The sequence below is a fragment of the Pteronotus mesoamericanus genome, unplaced genomic scaffold (genome assembly GCF_021234165.1).
Source record: "Pteronotus mesoamericanus isolate MK-2021 breed Mesoamerican mustached bat unplaced genomic scaffold, CSHL_Meso_final contig_41, whole genome shotgun sequence".
In the NCBI taxonomy this organism is placed as follows: domain Eukaryota; kingdom Metazoa; phylum Chordata; class Mammalia; order Chiroptera; family Mormoopidae; genus Pteronotus; species Pteronotus mesoamericanus.
Window position 1 is genome coordinate 6,447,505 of NW_026555152.1, and position 17,808 is coordinate 6,465,312.

At 33.5% G+C, this 17,808-nt stretch overlaps 1 protein-coding gene across 3 annotated transcripts in view; it reads right to left on the reverse strand.

Annotated features, from left to right (window-relative positions):
- NUP58 (nucleoporin 58) overlaps positions 1-17,808 on the reverse strand; it is a 56,519-nt gene that overhangs the window by 25,699 nt on the left and 13,012 nt on the right. For all 3 annotated transcript variants that reach the window (XM_054577155.1, XM_054577154.1, XM_054577156.1), the window contains exons 6-12: positions 14,412-14,436; positions 13,147-13,212; positions 12,436-12,610; positions 8,549-8,628; positions 6,388-6,506; positions 5,857-5,939; positions 1,979-2,180 (exon numbers count right to left, since the gene is read on the reverse strand). In XM_054577155.1, the coding sequence (XP_054433130.1) occupies positions 1,979-2,180; positions 5,857-5,939; positions 6,388-6,506; positions 8,549-8,628; positions 12,436-12,610; positions 13,147-13,212; positions 14,412-14,436 (750 nt within the window). The remainder of the gene's footprint in view (positions 1-1,978; positions 2,181-5,856; positions 5,940-6,387; positions 6,507-8,548; positions 8,629-12,435; positions 12,611-13,146; positions 13,213-14,411; positions 14,437-17,808) is intronic.

Below are 17,808 nucleotides of genomic sequence, written 5' to 3' on the forward strand. Positions count from 1 at the left end.
GACTAAAATAACTAACATCTTAATGGGGACAGGCATAAAAGAATGGACTATGGAGCTTGCAAGACCTTAAAAAAAAAAAAAAAGGAAAACAGAGAAGGCATAATTCAAAACTGTTATTATGACTATTTAGCCTCTCAGTTCTAAAAATTCATACAACTCAAAATGAAAACACTGTAAGACTGTTTAGGTTGATAAATTACAATTCCTGCCCCGCCCCCCATTAGAAAATCCTTACATGGGTTTCAAAACTGCAGGATACAGAGAAAGCAGTCAATTTCCTCAAGACCTGACAAGAGTCACAGACAAAGTTAAAGTATATGAGCAAAAGGCTCCTCAACTTGATTACTCTTAAATTAAGCTATATTCTCCATCACCACAGAGAACAAAGACCATACCTATACTGTTTACCTTTGTATCCCCAGAACCTAGCACATAGTAGGCACTCATATTTCTAGAATGAACATGTGTCTTCATATGTCCGTAAGTCCAAAATGTATGAGTGAAAAGCTACAAACCTCTCTAACTTAGAATGAAAATCTCCTATGTGCAAGGAACACTTAACCAAACCCATGCTTATCTATTTATGATTTATATTGGCTCTAAAAAGTAAAATGGTACTATGGTTGCTCTGATTAATTGGTTAAATAATCGTGAGAACTGAGGACCATAATTATGGGATTGACAGGGATTCAACCCCAAAATGACTTTTTCTCTCTACAACTGGAGAACACAATCCCATACTCCAGCCAGCTAGAGAACTACTATACAGTGCTTATGTGAGCCACTATTCACACGGGTCCAGCCATGGAATGTGGAAGATTTGGCATAAATCCATCAGCAGCCATTTACTGCTGGGAAGTCAATTCTGTCATCTCCAAATGAGAAGAACAATTTTTTTACTGCCAGAAGTGAGAAACAGAGAATGCTTCCTTGTGGAGGCAGCCTGAACACAATCTAAATATGTCTCTCTCTTTTTGTCTTTTTTTTTTTTACTTTTTTTGTAATGTAATTTACTACTGGACTGTATGGAACTCTCAAAAGGACACATGCCATAGAACAATAAGCATTATTCAAAAATGTATAAATGAATAAAATAAAATCAATATCCATTAAGACTTATTTTTCTATGTCAAACTTTAAGCCTGACAAAAAAGGAACTGCAGGAATCAAAGACAAGTAGTGACCTCTGAAAGACACAGGACCAAACTACAGACTGCAGAACTCACCACAAATATGTTTCTCTCATGAGAAGTGGAATTAACCCAAGGACTAAAATTATCTGATTTCCAGTATCTCACTAATAAATTTTCATCTGCTCAACTTTCCACTTCATATTTCTTAATGTTTAATTCAGAGAATCTCAAAACAATCTTTTTCCTGTTCTTGCTACTGCTCTGTTTACTTTGGAAAGGCATAAATAAGTCTACCATGTATTTTCTTCCAAACTTGATTTAGAGGACCTGTCCTCTTTCTTGTTACACATACAACAAAACTATTAATCTTCAACACACCTTGAGTCTCTAAAAACATACTTCATCCTGAATGTCAGTATTCTGTAATCACTATATATGAGGAAATAATGCACCATCTATCAGTATCATACATAATAAATGCAATGTATGGCTGGATTATCTGACTTTAAAACAACAAATGATACAATCACAATTTTAGAATCTGTTACTCTTAAATGTAATTCAGTAGTGAAACACCATGTTCTAAAGGGCATTTATAGCAATACAGCAAATAACATTTAAGTAAATTCACAATATTCAATATCCCATTGATATATAATTATTGCTAAGACTACCCTGCGTTTTTTATCAGGTATGTTTATAATTGTGTCCATCACAATTTTTAGATTGTATTGGAATAGCTATTCATAGAAATTTTTTCAGTGCTAACAGGAGGAAGACATAAAAATACACATAAATGTTCTGCATTTTAACAGTAAGAAGCTATAACTTGAATGCATTCAGACCTGTAGCAGGCTGTTGCTGCTGTGTAAGAGTTGCAGCCATGGCAACGGCTGCTGCGTTTGGAATGTTGCTGAAAGGGGTGGGTCCAGTAGTAACTCTTGGGGCATTCTGCCATTTCTTGGCTTCTGCTCTCCTGGCTTCAAACACATCTACAGCATCTCCCAAGAACATTTTTCTGTAACCAAGGTACTGTTCCTTGAGCACCTTAAAAAAAAATACATTAACTTAAGGAAAAAAAGGTTAATCAAGTTCTGTGTTGACTGGTAATGTGTGAATGAATATATGGAATAAGTTAGCAAAGACAGATGAAATACACTGCCAATATTATGCATTCCACCTAAATTACAACTTAAAGTGCTAGTAATGCATGGTATGGGAAGTGATGAGCTTGAGAATTTTATCCCTCCTTTGAACATTTTCTTCCCCATTTTTGTCATGTACTTACAATAAACTGCCTAAAATATTCCTGCTTTGTGAAGCCCTCTTTACAATGAGTTGGTTAAGCTTTAATTCTTCTTTTAAAATTCTCTTCTGATAACATGTTTATTGATTTTAGAGCAAGGTGGGGGGTGGGGGAGACATCAATCTGTTACCTCCTGAATGCTCCCCAACCAGAGATTAAATCTACAACCCAGGCACATGCCCTGACCAAAAATCAAACCCACAACCAGGATGATGCTCCAACCAACTTACCACCAGATCAGGGAAAGTTAGCCAAACTTTAAGACAAACAGAACAGTATCTAAAATTCCACTTTAAATATTCCAGTTTTTCATGAAATTCTCCCTTCGAATGTCTAACCTTTTCATAAATTTCAGATTCAAAAAGCACTAAATATACTTTTTTAAAATACATTTTTTAAAGAGCTTGGGTGACCCATGTTAAAATAAGATGGACCTCAGCAGAGAGAGCTAGGATGGTACAAAGAGGGCCTTTCCTGTATCAATATTGTTTGACTATTTTGCTGTGAGAATGGCTGGGCTGGTTTACCCAAGGCCAAATGTGCCTTGATTAAAGACCATTAACAGAAATGATTATTTTCATAGTAGAACTATTAAATGCCTTCATTGAAGGTCTAATTTAGACCAGTTTTAAACCAGTTTTTTCTTTCATTGCTTTTAGAGAAAGAGGAAGGGGGCAGTGGGGGAGAGAAATATCGATTGGCTGCCTCCCATACATACGCCACCCAGGAATCAAATCTGCAACCTTTCAGTGTATGGAACACCACTCCAACCAAACAAGACATAATGGCCAGGGCAGTTTTAAACCATTTTTTGAAGACACATAGAATGTTCATAATTTCCCTTCTGTTTTGAGCAGAAATTCATAAATTTTAGGCTTTTTGATTATGACAAGTAGAGCATTTACAAATCTTACTGCTACAGTATTTAAAAGCTGTCATCTCCTTTTGTGTGAATGTCAATATTTGATGTTCCTGTTTCAAACTTTCCTACCTCTATAATATACAGAAGTGGGCCTTCCAGGAACTGAAAATTGGGGAAAATAGTCAGAAGCAGGGTATATGGTATCAGAAAAACAAATCTTTTCATAACTGACCCCCTCCAAGCCCATCATCAATAGCCTATAAACTTCAGTTCTACTTCCAATACTCCGAAATAATGACCTGCCTTAGAGACTTGAAAAGGATAATTAGTTTAGAAAAAAAAGCAAACCTGACATTAATCATGATTTATGTAATTCATAACTAACGGTCAATTTTGTTAATGTCATTGAGCCTGGCTGGATCAGGTATTTTAAGGCTGTTTCAACAGATTATCTCGTGAAAATATTACAAAAAAAAACCCAACAAAACTGAGATTTCTATAAGAAGTAAACAAGTCCAGAAACCTAAATGCAGCTGAAAATAAGTGGCAACATAACAAATCTGATCATGGAAAATCCTTTGGTTCTTGGGAATATGTAATAAAAAAAAAAAGAGTAGGTCAAAATTTCATGTAAAGTTTATCCAATATGATCTGGGGCTGTTTTGTGTGAATCTTTGTCTCACTGTTTTATGGTCATAAAAGGGGAGTTTTCAATCCAGAGAGAAGAACCTGCCACTGAAAAAGCATATGTAGATATTTACAAATGACAAATCTGAGATTTGCTTTAAAATACTCCAGGGGAAAAAGTATCTCTGTGTGGAGAACTGATAAAACAAGATCTGCTAAAACTGGTGGTAGGTACCTGGACATCCGTTATAGCAGTACTCTACTTTTGTGAATATTTGAAAAGTTTCTAATATAAATTAAGAAAGAAAAAGAAACTGAACACAGGCTTCAAAGTGACAACAGAAAATCATTTTTAGTACTTGAAAAAACTTGAGTAATATTTATTATAGAAATAATATTTTTTCCATTGCTTTTAGAAAGAGAGGAAGGGAAGGAGGAAGGGAGAGAAATGAACATTGACTGTTTGCCTCCCATACATGCCCAAAACTGGGATTGAACCCACAGCCTAGGTATGTGTCCCAACCAGGAACTGAACCTGCAACCTTTAGGATATGGGCTGATGCTCCAACCAAGCAACACTGGCCAGATTTATACATAAAAATGTTAAGAATATCTGATAAAAACTCCCCCTTTAAATTATTTTAAAGATTTGGTTTAGAATTTTATTTTTTTAAGATTTATTTATATTTAGAGAGGAGAAGGGAGAGGGAAAAAGAGGGACAGAAATATCAATGTGTGGTTGTCTCTCACACACCTCCTACTGGGGACCTGGACCGCAACGCAGGCATGTGCCCTGACTGGGAATCGAACCAGAGACTGTTTGGTTCGCAGGCGGGCACTCAATCCACTTAGCCATACCAGCCAGGGCTAGAATTTTAAATTTATTAAAGCAAAAGGTTTAAAGTGTGCTATCACTTCAAAACTGATGATTTAAATTGTTAACTTTAAAAAAAATTGTTAGTAATCAAATTAAAAATGCAAATATTGATAATCTCTATACAGTTAATTATTAACTTTTTTTAAGTATTTAATTTTTTAAATGATTTTATTCTTATTATTTATATACAGAGAAAGGGGAAGGGAGGGAGAAAGAGAGGGAGAGAAACATCAATGTGTGATTGCCTCTCACATGTCCCCTATCAGGGACCTGGCCGGCAACCCAGGTACATGCCCTGACCGGGGATCAAACAAGCGACTGTTTGGTTCACAGGCTGGCGCTCAATCCACTGAGCCACACAGTTAATTATTTAGACTCAGACGTGGGTGCTTTAAATTTTAAAGACTTTTTAATCATATATAACTCCAAGAAATAATTATATTTGTTTGATTAGTTGCTAAAAGTGCACTTATATTCAATATTTCACTTAAATTTTAAAAACATTATACAAGGTTCAACATATGTAGTGACAGGTTATTTTATTTATATTTCATAAACACAAATAATAGCCTGTATTTAGGAGGAACAAATGTAATCAAGTTTTTTTAATGCAGTGGCTTATAAACATTTAAAGCATACATAAAATTAAAGCAGTACAAAATAATTTTGCTACTAAAAATGTTTCTATTATGTTGCGCTGTTTATAGTAGTAAAGAAATGGAAACAAACTAAATTTCTAACAAAAGAGGATAGGTTAAACAAACTATGCAGCTATACATAATAAAATCCTATGTAACTATTAAACTGATGTTGAATAAATGTATATGACCACAGAAAGTTGTTCACAATGTACTGTTACTTGGAACTTTTTAAAAAGAATAAATATTATCCATACTTGTGTCTGGGCAAAATATTGGATTATTTGTCTTTTTTATTTATATGTAATTTCAGCTCTTTCTTTAATGAACATGAATTCTTTTGTCCCACAAATGGACAAATACTCCACTTGGATCTAGATATCCAGAGAGATGAATTGACAATAAAAACTTACCTTTACATTTTCATGAATAGATTGAAGTTGTGCAGCTAAAGCTACAAATGTTTGATAAATTTTCTGCATAGCCATTGACAAATCTATAAGAGAAAATTGTATTATTACAAAAGCATATATATTAACTCAATCAACACTTGTTTTCTATCACTGAGTCCAATTTTCGGTACAGATCACGTGTAGGAGGAAAACACTATACCAGTATTTCCATGGGTAAGAGAAGGTAGCAGAGTGAGCAGACTGAGAGAAGGATGTCTACATCAGGAATCTGGGGGAGGGAGGAGTTCCTAAGACTTCTGCTTTTGTTAGCACATTAACAATTCATAATAAAACATTTAAAATTTACAGGAAATAAAGATTTACTTGAAGACTTTTAAGGGAATTTTCTTATGGCAGCTAAGACAATTACTAGTAGTTATTTAGAATATCTACTATATAACAAAGGCTTACTCTGTCTCCCACCAAAAAAAACCCAGCGCTATCACAAACAAACAAACAAACAAACAAAAAAACAAACAGAAAGCATGTTACCTTGAGGAGCTATATGTGAATTATTTGCTTGAGTAGCAAGGTGGTTTTCTAGCTCTTCAATCTGCTGTCTGTACTGCTGAAGCTGTACCTCAAACTGCTGAACCAAGATTCTGAAGTAGCTATATAAAAACATAGTCAGATGAAAGTTTTAAGACATTATTTTCTTTATATTAAAAATCCCAAGTTAATAAATACAGGCCTCCATTTAAGTAGGGCCTTTGAGTTTGTCTGATGACATAATGTATCTTTTAGTGGTGCAGGCATTATTGAAAGAAAAACTCAAACTTTTAAGTTATCAAAGTTTCAAAAATAGATGCATGCCCTTACTCCAATCATGAAAATATCCCAACTAAGGGATAATCTAGAAAGTAACTTAATACTCTTCAAAAGTATCAAGGTCATCAAAGACAAAGAAAAGCTGAGTAACTGTTACAGATTGGAAGAGATTAGGTAGCAGTAACAACTAAATGCAATGTGAACAGAATCCTGGAATAGAAAAAGTATGTTAGTGAAAAATAGATTCCTGGAATCAAAATAAGCATATTAGTGAAAAAGTCAGTAAAATTCAAGTAAGTTATGTATTTTAATTATTTGTGCCAAAGTTAAATTCCTATTCTTGATAATTATGATTATGCAATATGTTAATATTAAGGGGAATGAAGTGGAAAAAAATTCTTTTTTATTACCATTTTTGCGCTAAGTCTAAAATAATTTTAAAATAAAGTTTTTAAAAAGTTCAATTGTTAACCAGAATTTATAACTAAATACAGTTCATATATTTATAACCTGAAAACACTATAGTGTGCTATAGAAAGATCACGTAATTACTACCGATCTGATTAATTTAATCAGGGAATGCTAGAAAGATAAAAATGGACCTTGAATAGCATACAAAGCAGCCAGACCATTATTCTACATGAAATGGGGAACTGTGAAAGCTTTTTGCAATGAAGTATGATGTGATTTAACCCATTTCAAAACTAGCTCTGACGGCAGAACAATAAAAAGACACAAAGGATAAAATACTAGAAAAAGTCCAGTGAGGAAGTACATCCTATGCTAATCTAAATAAGGTAACAGGAGTATCACTGTCATTGTTAATTTCCTGATTTTGATCATAATATCCTTATGTTTAAGAAATAGATCCTGAAGTACTTAGGCATAAAGGTATCATGTCTGCAAAGAACTCAAGTTGTTTGGGGGGGAAAATGCATATATACCTATAGAGAGCAAGGAACAAAAATAGTGAAAATGTCAGCATGTAGGGAATCTAGATAAAAGATACATGCAAATTCTTTAGTTTTATTCTTGAAACTTTTCTGTAAGTCTGAAATCATATAATAATAAAAAGTTAAAAGAAAAAAAAAAAGTTGGAGACCAGGAGCCAAACAGACCTCTACCACTCAGAAGCACAGGACTTCATCTCTTCATGCCTCAGGCTCCTCATCTCTTGAGATGGGAACAGTACCAGCTGTAGAGGTTTTGTGGGAAATGAAATTAAGCATGTAAAGTGCTAAGCACACTGCTTGGCATATGGTAAGCTTTTGATAAACATTAGCCATTATTATCTCTGGCAACACAAAAGGATAAAAAAGAAGGTAAGATATACATCATATATGTGGTTACTACATGAATATAAAAAGCTGAGTGATGAGATTATAGGTGGGTTTTTAATTTTAATTTTACTTATCTATAAGTAAAATTAATCTATATTTTATATTTTTTCTTCTTAAAGATCTATTACCTAGGTAAATAAAAGCTATGCAAATAAGCAAAAGAGTTAAACTGCATTTAGCATGCACTGTTTCAAAAGAGACTATCATAAAATTATTTTTAAATAAAAAGTCCTAGTGGATAAAACAAATTTCTACTTTAAAAAAAAAAAAAAAAATTGGAACAGACCCCACAGCATGTAAATGACAAGTAATGGCATAATAGTCAAAAGCTCTGTTCTTGGTCTTCACTTACCCTTCAATAAGAGGAGGATAATAAACTACCCTCATAGGGTTATCATGAGAATTAAATGGAAAAATCCATGTGAAGTGCCTATTAACCCAGGCTTGTTCCTAGTAAACTAAAAATTCTTAGTCTATATATTGTTTTTACTGTTTTGCTTTTTTTAAAGTGAGAAACATGTATTTTAAAAATTCCAGTAACTTACTCAGCAGGAGCTGCATTTTCATGTTGGAGTCCAGGTGGTGTTTTCTGGGTTCTTAAAGCTATTTCAGCATTCTTTAACTCCTAATATACCAGAGATTTGTTTAAAAAAAAAAAAAAAAAGGTCCAGTTAAAAGTTAGACTAAAAATACCAACTATCTCTGGTCTGAAACTTCAAACAGTGTCATTCTTGAAGGTTCATGCTATGAGAACATAGTATAAAAGAAGCTGACTTACAAGTGCTAAAATCTCTTTCCAAAGAACACAAACTACACTTTTAACAAACTTTATGATAAATTTAAATGAACTGCTGATCTATTTTAAAAACTATGAATTTCTGTAGGTCTCATGAAATTAATTTATCCACAATAAAAGACTACACCACTGTAAAAACCTTTACTATAAGCATAGAAAACAGTATTGTAAAAAAACAAGGTAGTAGTAATAATGTGGATGCCAATGACAGCAGCAGTTAACATTCTGGGTACTTATTCTGTACCAAGCACTATGCTGAAGACTTTATATTATCACTGTTATTCCTCAGTAATAACCCTGTAACATATACAATGTTTCCCTACTTTCAAATGAAAAAAATGGAGTTAGAGACATTATAATTTGCCCAAAGCCATGTAGCGCAAAGACCTGAGAACTGAACCTAGGCAGCCCAATTTTTTTAAAGCTTATAGACTCAACCATTCTTAAATCCCTCTGACTATTCCTCAATGCCATTTCTATTTTCTAGTCAATTGTTTTTCAAGGCTGATATTGTTTTAACCCCTTGCATTTCACATTCTTATCATTTCACTGCTTTTTCAACTTCTACTTAAGTTTCCCTCACTAAAAAAAAAAAAAAAAAAAAAAAAGTATCTTATCTTAACCTTTATATTCCCTGTGGCAACCTCTTGCCTTCATTTTATTGCCAAACTGTTAGGTCTCTAACTGTTCTTTCCACCTCATTTTCATTCTTCAGATCAAGTTTCTATCCTATCTGACTCCAGCACAAATGCCCAGGAGAGGTCTGAACTATTCAACTCTGACTCCTGCCTACTTCTCTAAGCACTGACTCTTTCCAGGCCCAGATTCATACTCAATGCTCTTAATAGTAAACTGCTTGTAGATCCTCAAACATGCCTATTTCATACCCCTGTGCCTTTTTTCTTGCCAGCCTGGGGAACACATAAGTATGTTTCTAGAACCAACACAAAGATATTCTACTCTGGACATATGATAAAAGTGCCCATTTGAGCCCTCTGTGTTGCATCATACCTTGTACTGAAATATACTACCTAGCGAATTTAACTCACTTTCCCTAGGATATTGTGTTTTGATCCCAAATGCCTGTTGAAGTGCTCTGTGTTTAACAGATACTTAAAAATGTTCACTGAGTGGCCCTGGCTGGTGTGGCTCAGTGGATGGAGTGCCAGACCATGAACTGAAAGGTCACCTGTTCAATTCCCAGTCAGGGCACATGCCTGGGTTGCAGGCCAAGTCTCCAGTTCGGCATGTGCGAGAGCCAACTAATCGATGTATTTCTCACACATTGATGTTTCTCTTTCTCCCTTCCTTCCCCTCTCTTTAAAAGTAAATAAGTAAAATCTTTTTTTTAAAAGTTCACTGAATGCATGGACTCAGCAATAACTTCCAACAAACCACTTTGCACTTGCCTTGACCCACCAATACTTTAACCACCCTACTTATTTAAACTCTTGAGTTTTGTACCCCAAAAAATGATGTACATAAAGATTTTTGCTTCCATAAGGTTCTGGTCTACACAATCACAACACTGCTCCTCACCTCAGGATTGCTTTTATTTCCCAGAAAAACACTGGGGGGGAGGGGAAAGGTTCTGGTTTAAATAAGATGGATAACTACTTCACCAATGGAGCCAGAACATTTTTTTTCAACTGGTAATTCACTAGAACACCAATTCCTATATACTGGAAATAAGAATAATCTTAGAGCAAATTTCACTGATATCTCATAAAATTTTCTAAGTTCAACTCAGATGATTTTTTTCTGTAAGTAAACTTTGACTCGTATCTTCTTCATTTGCTACCTTTATGCTCTACCCAGTCTTGTATTATTTCATTCACCCCATTAGGCTTTTAGTACCTTTGGAATTCTCTTTTTATCTCTAAAAGACTATCAACAACTATGGTATGTAACAGGTATCATCCACTGTTAAGAGGTACAATGAATCCCATTATAGCATTCATTTCTCTTCTTAAGCTTGCCTTCTCTCTTACTTTGCTAATGACTTTGCCATATAATTTCATTATTTTACATAGGAAATTTATAATTTCATGTAATGTTTAATCAGAGTCTAAACATTCTCCACTCTAAAATGTAACTAACATTTCCCTTCTAGAATGTACATATTTGATGATACAAAGAGGAAGAATAAGTGGGAATACTTTTCATATTTAATCAAAGAATTTGTAGTAAGAAATCTGAAGGCAGAAAATAAAACCTTTGAATCTCCTATAAACATCATAGTTTAGAATAGCTATTTTAGTAACACATTTTTATTAAAAACATCAAGTATTTTCCAATAGTTGACTTAAAGACACATAAGCTAGTACAAACTTCCAGTTATAAAATAAGTCCTGGAGATGTACTGTACAGCACAGTGACTGCAGTTAATACTAAACTGTCTACCTGAAAATTGCTAAGAAAATAGATCTTAACACTTCTCATTACAAGGTAAAAAAACATTTTCAACTGTTTGTGGTGACGAATATTAACTGCAATATATACAAATATTGAATCACTACAGTGTAACCTCAAACAAATGTTTTATGTCAATTATTTCTGAATTTAATAAAAGACAAGCACCTTTAAAATTTTTCTTAAAATACAGGGTTCAGCAGAAGTAACACCTGCTTGAGTGTGGTTAGTAGGGTAATAATATGGGTGTAATTATTTACAGTTTTATTTCAAACATTTCACCTAAGATGTTATATGGTATACTTAAGTGTCATATTTGTTATGCTGCAGAATTACATGCTTATGATTTTGTGAAAAAAGATTATAAAAACGGGGTGTCATTTGTGCCAGACTCTATATTATCACTTCATTTATGAAGAACATAGCTCTCTAATAAGCCCACATTAAAAAAGGACTATAATATTATGTTTTTTATACACAGATGTGGGCAAAGCTAGGTTTACTTATAATACAAATAAATAATACAATTATTAATAAATAATAATGCAAGAATAAACTCTGTGTTCCTTATACTCACAACTGTAAGCCTACTTTTGCCCACCTGCGTATATTGTAAGTATTATACGATAGGGACAAAAAACAGGTAGGCATGAGTGACGGAAGATACCAGCATCGATACCATTCTTATTACCAATAACTAAGACCTAAGACGAGCAAGTCATCAGGAGAATTTAATATCTATAAAGCACATACTTTTTATTTAATGACCGACAGATTTAAAAAGACATCTTTTTCTATCTAGCTGCTCTCCTCCAGTGTAACAATTATGCTGGCAAGCACTTTTATGAAACAAAGTAGTTAGTAGAATAAGTTCTAGAGACCAAAAAGGTCTGGACCCAAGTTCTCCCACTTACTGGCAAAGCTCTCTACCTGTTTTCTTATTTATAAAATGGAGTTAATAATAGTGACTACCACACAGGACTGTAATGAAAACCCCACTTTAGGGTTAATATATATAAACTGCTTAGAACAATGCCTCATCCATAGTGAGCGCCAGATATAAACTTGTAACTATTACTACTATACCAATTTAAAAGTATACGTGCTATATGGTTTTATTATAGTAGTATGTCTATATCAAACTTTATAATTAAAGAGACCCATTTCCATTTGAAAAACATACACACACTCCCCCTATAATACAATGACTTTAAATTAGTTTACCTGAGCGGTTTCTATTTTCAATTTGTCAATATTGAAAGTGTTTCTTTGTAATCCACTGGCAGCCAATGACAGAAGCTGCTTCAGAGCTTTAATATCTTCTTGTACTTTAAGCATTGCTTTTGAAGACATTCTACTAATTTCTTCTTGGACCTGTTTTTGTTCCTTCACAAATTTCCTTAAAAAAACCCAAAAACTTAATTAAAAAAAATACACCTTTGGTTTCCTACAGGAAAAAAAGTACATTTACAACAGGTTGATCAGTGTTCAAGTGTTTTAAGAAGCAAAAACTAATAACTCACCTACAGTTCATGTTTGTTTGTTTGTTTTTTAATATTTTTTGTATTTATTTTTAGACAGAGGGGAAGGGGAGGGAGAAAGGGGGAAAGAAACATTAATGTGTGGCTACCTCTCACACGCCCCCGTCTGGGGACCTGGCCTGCGACCCAGGCAAGTGCCCTGACTGGGAATCCAACCGGTGACTCTGGTTCGCAGGCCAGTCCTCAATCCACTGAGCCACACCAGCCATGGCAACATGCTGATTTACAATATGGCAATTACAGAATTTTAGTTACTACTGTCCTGTCTTCACTCTAATTTCTAAAAGCATTAAATTTTAATCCAAGTTAAAATGTTTAGGAGGAAGAGGTGTTTCCCCTAAAATATATTCTTGCATTCAAGTATGATTTATCTAATTATACTTGACATACTTACTGGAGATTTTCAACATCCTGGCAGATGACAGGAGGTAGATTTTCATCCTTCAGTGCTTTACTATCCCTAAGAAAAATGCCACAGATGTATTAAAACCATTGAGATTGTAAGAAGGTAACAGCTGAGTTTTATTAGAATATGTGTTATGATACAAGAAATTAAAACAAATATTTCCCATTTATAGCTTTCTTGGATGATTTCAAAGTTCTTTATAAAGAACAATAAATTTCCTGACCTATGAAATAACTAACAATTCATCTGATGTGGACCCTCCTTTTCTAAAATGATTGGCATCTACATAAATACTTTTGACTAAATGTTTACAGAAAAAAAAGAGAAAATACCACAGGTTGCATGAGATATTAAACTAAGTTCCTCCTGATTCAAAAATCCTATGATGGACATTTTATTCAATTCAAAAACATGAAAGCATTCATTAAAGAGAGTCTACAAAACTTCACATAATGAGATGTTCACAATATTTTACTTTATTATTTTATAACTTCAGTATGTTCTTCAACAAGGTAGACCTAGGGAATCATAAATATTTAATGAAGGCAGGAATAAGGGAATTGCGGCAGGCTGTAACAGGGTCACGGGTTAGACTTCAGTCACAGACCCGATACATACTTCCTGGATAACCACTCTAGGCAAATCTGTCTCTCTCAGCTTCCTCATTTATATAACAAGACTAAAATATACACAAGATGTTTGGGAAGACTGAACTTGATCACTTATTTAACAAATGCTTTCTTCAACATGATATAAATTATGTGAGAAAATATAAAAATAATAATCTCCAATCATATACATGATATATATGGAGGCTATTATTATTCCTCTTCATCCTCAAAAAATAAAACAGTCCTGCCACAGTAATTTATACATATAAAAAAGGTACACGGACACCCATGCATTTTTTCATTTATATATATAAAAGGCGTTCCAAGAGTGAAGTTCCATGAATTGTTCAATATTTAATAAGTTAAAAAATACATACATATTTGTATTTATTTGCATTATGTGGGGAAAAGCCAACCTCTTCCTAGAAAGAATGTTATAAATTTTCTTAATGATTAAAAATTAAAGATTTGACCTTTCATAATCTTTCTGAAGTAGGTTTATTATTTTATTTTTGACAAAAACTGGTTAAAAATTTTTATGTTCTAAATGCTTACATGGTTCTTCCAACCCACCATTTGCCTACAATTTAATAAATTAAACTCTTTAATTAGAATATGTTAAAAGTTAAATTGTAAACTTACTCTGGTCTTGTTCCTGCTTTATCACCTAGAAAATTCAAGAAATTTTGTGTAAAATTAGGTAATTTTACAATATACTGCAATACAAGTTTTAACTTAATGCAAACTAAGGTATAAATAGAAACTTAAGCATTTCTTAGACTGCCCCTTAAACATCATGAATTGTCACAAACTCCAATTATGGAGACATATATACGTATGTATAAACCGTTATGTAACTGATTTACATCTATTTCTTTCAAGGGCAAGAATCTTAAGAAGTCAGAGAGAAAAAAACAAATACCATATGATTTCTTCACTTATATGTGGAAGCTAAAGAATAAAATAAACAAAACAGAAACAGACTCATAAATACAGAAAATAAGCTGACAGCTGTCAAGAGGGGCGGGGATGGGCAGCTGGGTGAAAAAGGTGAAGAGATTAAGCAGTACAAATTGGTAGTAACAGAATAGTCACAAAGATGTAGATTACAGCATAGAGAATAGAGTCAATAATATCGTGGTAACTACTGATAATTATGTATGAGGCCAGGAGGGTACCTGAAGCATCGGGGGACCACTTTGTAAAGTACATGATTTTCTAACCACTTTGCAGTACCTCTGAAACTAATACAGAATAATATTGAATGCAAACTGTAATTGAAAAACTTTTTAAAATAAATTTTTAAAAAGTCTTTTTTTAAACTATCTTCCATGAAAAATATTCCTACTTGGCAGTTTAACTCCTAAGGGCTTTGCTTTATACTTTTTGAGGCCCATTCAGTATGGAATACTAAAACACATCAGATTACCTGAACTTCTCTAAATATTTTACAAAAGCAGAAAATGTTTTTAAATGAGTTTTTTTGTGTTTGCAGACCAATCAAAAGCTCTCAGTAATAACACCTATTTCATTAGTAGTATATATCTAAAAATAGAAAAAAGTAAAAACGTGCTCCTTCAGCAAATGTTGCAGTGACCTGTTCATTTAAGAAAGTATAGAAAATACAGAAACCCATGAAACTTCATCCCAGAGAATCTCAACGGTTCCATTCAGCCTTTTTCTGCACTTATGCATGCATTTTCCTTAAGGCCATCAGGATTACAATGAGTTATTTTTTAATGTATTTTCTCAGCATGTGGTGAATATTCTCCATGTCAATTAAAAGGACTTTAAATGACTACATAGTGCATAGATGATGTAGCTGTATTATAATCTTTATACCCAACCCTTTTCTTAGCACATTAGCATTTACTAAAGAAAGAATACTGCTTCGATGAATGTCTCTATCTACAAATACAATACTTGTGCACTACTTGATTTGTATTCCAAGAGGAATTTATAGGTCAAAGAATATGCAAGGGAAGGCCTTTGACATAATACCAAAATGACCCCTGAGAACAACTGTCCCCACTTACCTTCCTATCTACTAGGAATAAGAGTATCCCTTCCATCACACCCTCAACAACAATGAACACATTAAAAAAATAAATTGATAAATCATTGTGCCCTGACCAATATGGCTCAGTTGGTTGGGCATCACCTCACAAATCAAAAGTTCACTGGTTTGATTTCCTGTTAGGGTACATGCCTCGGCTGTGGGTTCAGTCCCTGGTGGCGGTGCATACTAAGGGCAAATGAGTGATATTTCTCTCGCTTTTTTTCTCCCTTCCTCTCTCTCTAAAAATAAATTAATAAAAATAAAATAAATTAAATCTTTTTAAAAATAAATCATTGCTAGTATGTAGGTGAAAATGCCATTCCATTATAATCTTAATTCACAATCCTGACAGTACTAAGTAAAACATTTATTTGAAATGTTAATTAGACAAGTACATTTCTCCTTTTGTGAACTGTTTTTGCTATTTGTATCTTGTTGAGGTATTTCTCTTACTGACTTTTAAGAGCTATTTTAACATTAAGCAAATTAACTGTCTCATATGTATCATATTTGCTGTGTCTATTTCTAAAACTAGATCCTTATAATTTTAAGATACATTTTGACTTGAGAAATGTTAAAATGTGAAAACAACAGCATCTAAAAATCAAGTACTTCCCTCTAAATTCATCATTTACCTTTTATCTTTGTACATGGGGTTTCTTTTTGTTTACCTCTTTAATCCAACTTTATTTTTCCATATTTTGTATTTTATTGATTCTAAGATTTTTTTTTCTTTCTTGGTTTGACATTTCTGAAATTGGCACCTATGATCTATAAACAGTGTCTTGGATTTGATAAGATACAGTGACATATGGTAGGGATTTAATTTTATTTTCTTCCAAAAAGTTCAACTTCTTCCTGGACTAGCTATTACTTTGTTATTTCTTTGATATTCCATTTTATATTTTACAAAAACTAATACACATACAAACATGTGTATAATAAAACTTAAGCCTGTTTATAGACTAGTATGGACTCCTGATCAGTCTACCTAGCTTGCCTAGGTCATACCTGTGGACTACCATAAAGGCTTCCTAACAGTTCTCCACTTGGCTTCCTGCACATTATTCTCCATATGGTTCTCGGAATGCTCTTAAAACACAAATCTCATTGTGTCACATTCTCCAGATCAAAACCCTTCAGTAGATCGCAACTGTCCTCAGTAAAATTACGAAACTCTTTAGTATGGTATACAAGGAATTTAAATCTTTCTGTTCTGCAGCTATGCTGGCCTTCCAGCAATTCTTCAAAACGGCTAGGATCATTCTCATCTTTAGGCCTTGCTCTGCTGCCCCCTCTTCATGGAATGTTGTTATCTACCACTCTTCATCTGGTTAAATCCCACTGATACTACAGGTCCGCACTAATACAGCTACTAAAAATTAAAAAAAAAAAAAAAAAAAAAGGTTTTAGAATAAAAAAATCCCCCAACTTCCTTAATACACGTAGCGGATCAGAGGGAACTGGGATGTGGTACCTGTGGTCATATTCATTTACTCTACATGTTCCTCTTGCCCAACTCTAGCTAAGGTACAATATATATGAGAATAGGACTTGGGCAGGAAAGGAGGGATTAACTCTTTACATTTTTCTCGTGCCTCTGCTTTAATCTGCTCTTTCATATGGAGCCTAAAAGCAATTACAATGAAGAGACAAGTAGTCTCATTCTTAAAATAAAAGTAGTTGGAGGGTATCAGACAGCTCCATATAAGTAAAAAAGGTAAGCTGCTAAAACATCTAAGGCTATTTTTCTAACAAAGGAGTTGCCACAATAAAGAATACCACATAAAAAAAAGAGATAGGGCTCTTATGTTTAGAAATTAATAAATTTTCATTCAAAGAGAAATAAACCCAAATTGTATAAGTTTAAAAGAATTTTACCAACTTTTAGGACAGCAATTCACCCTAGAATAAATACTATCTCCTTATAATAAAACCTATGTTCAATTAAAAAATTCTTATACAGATATATGGACACTA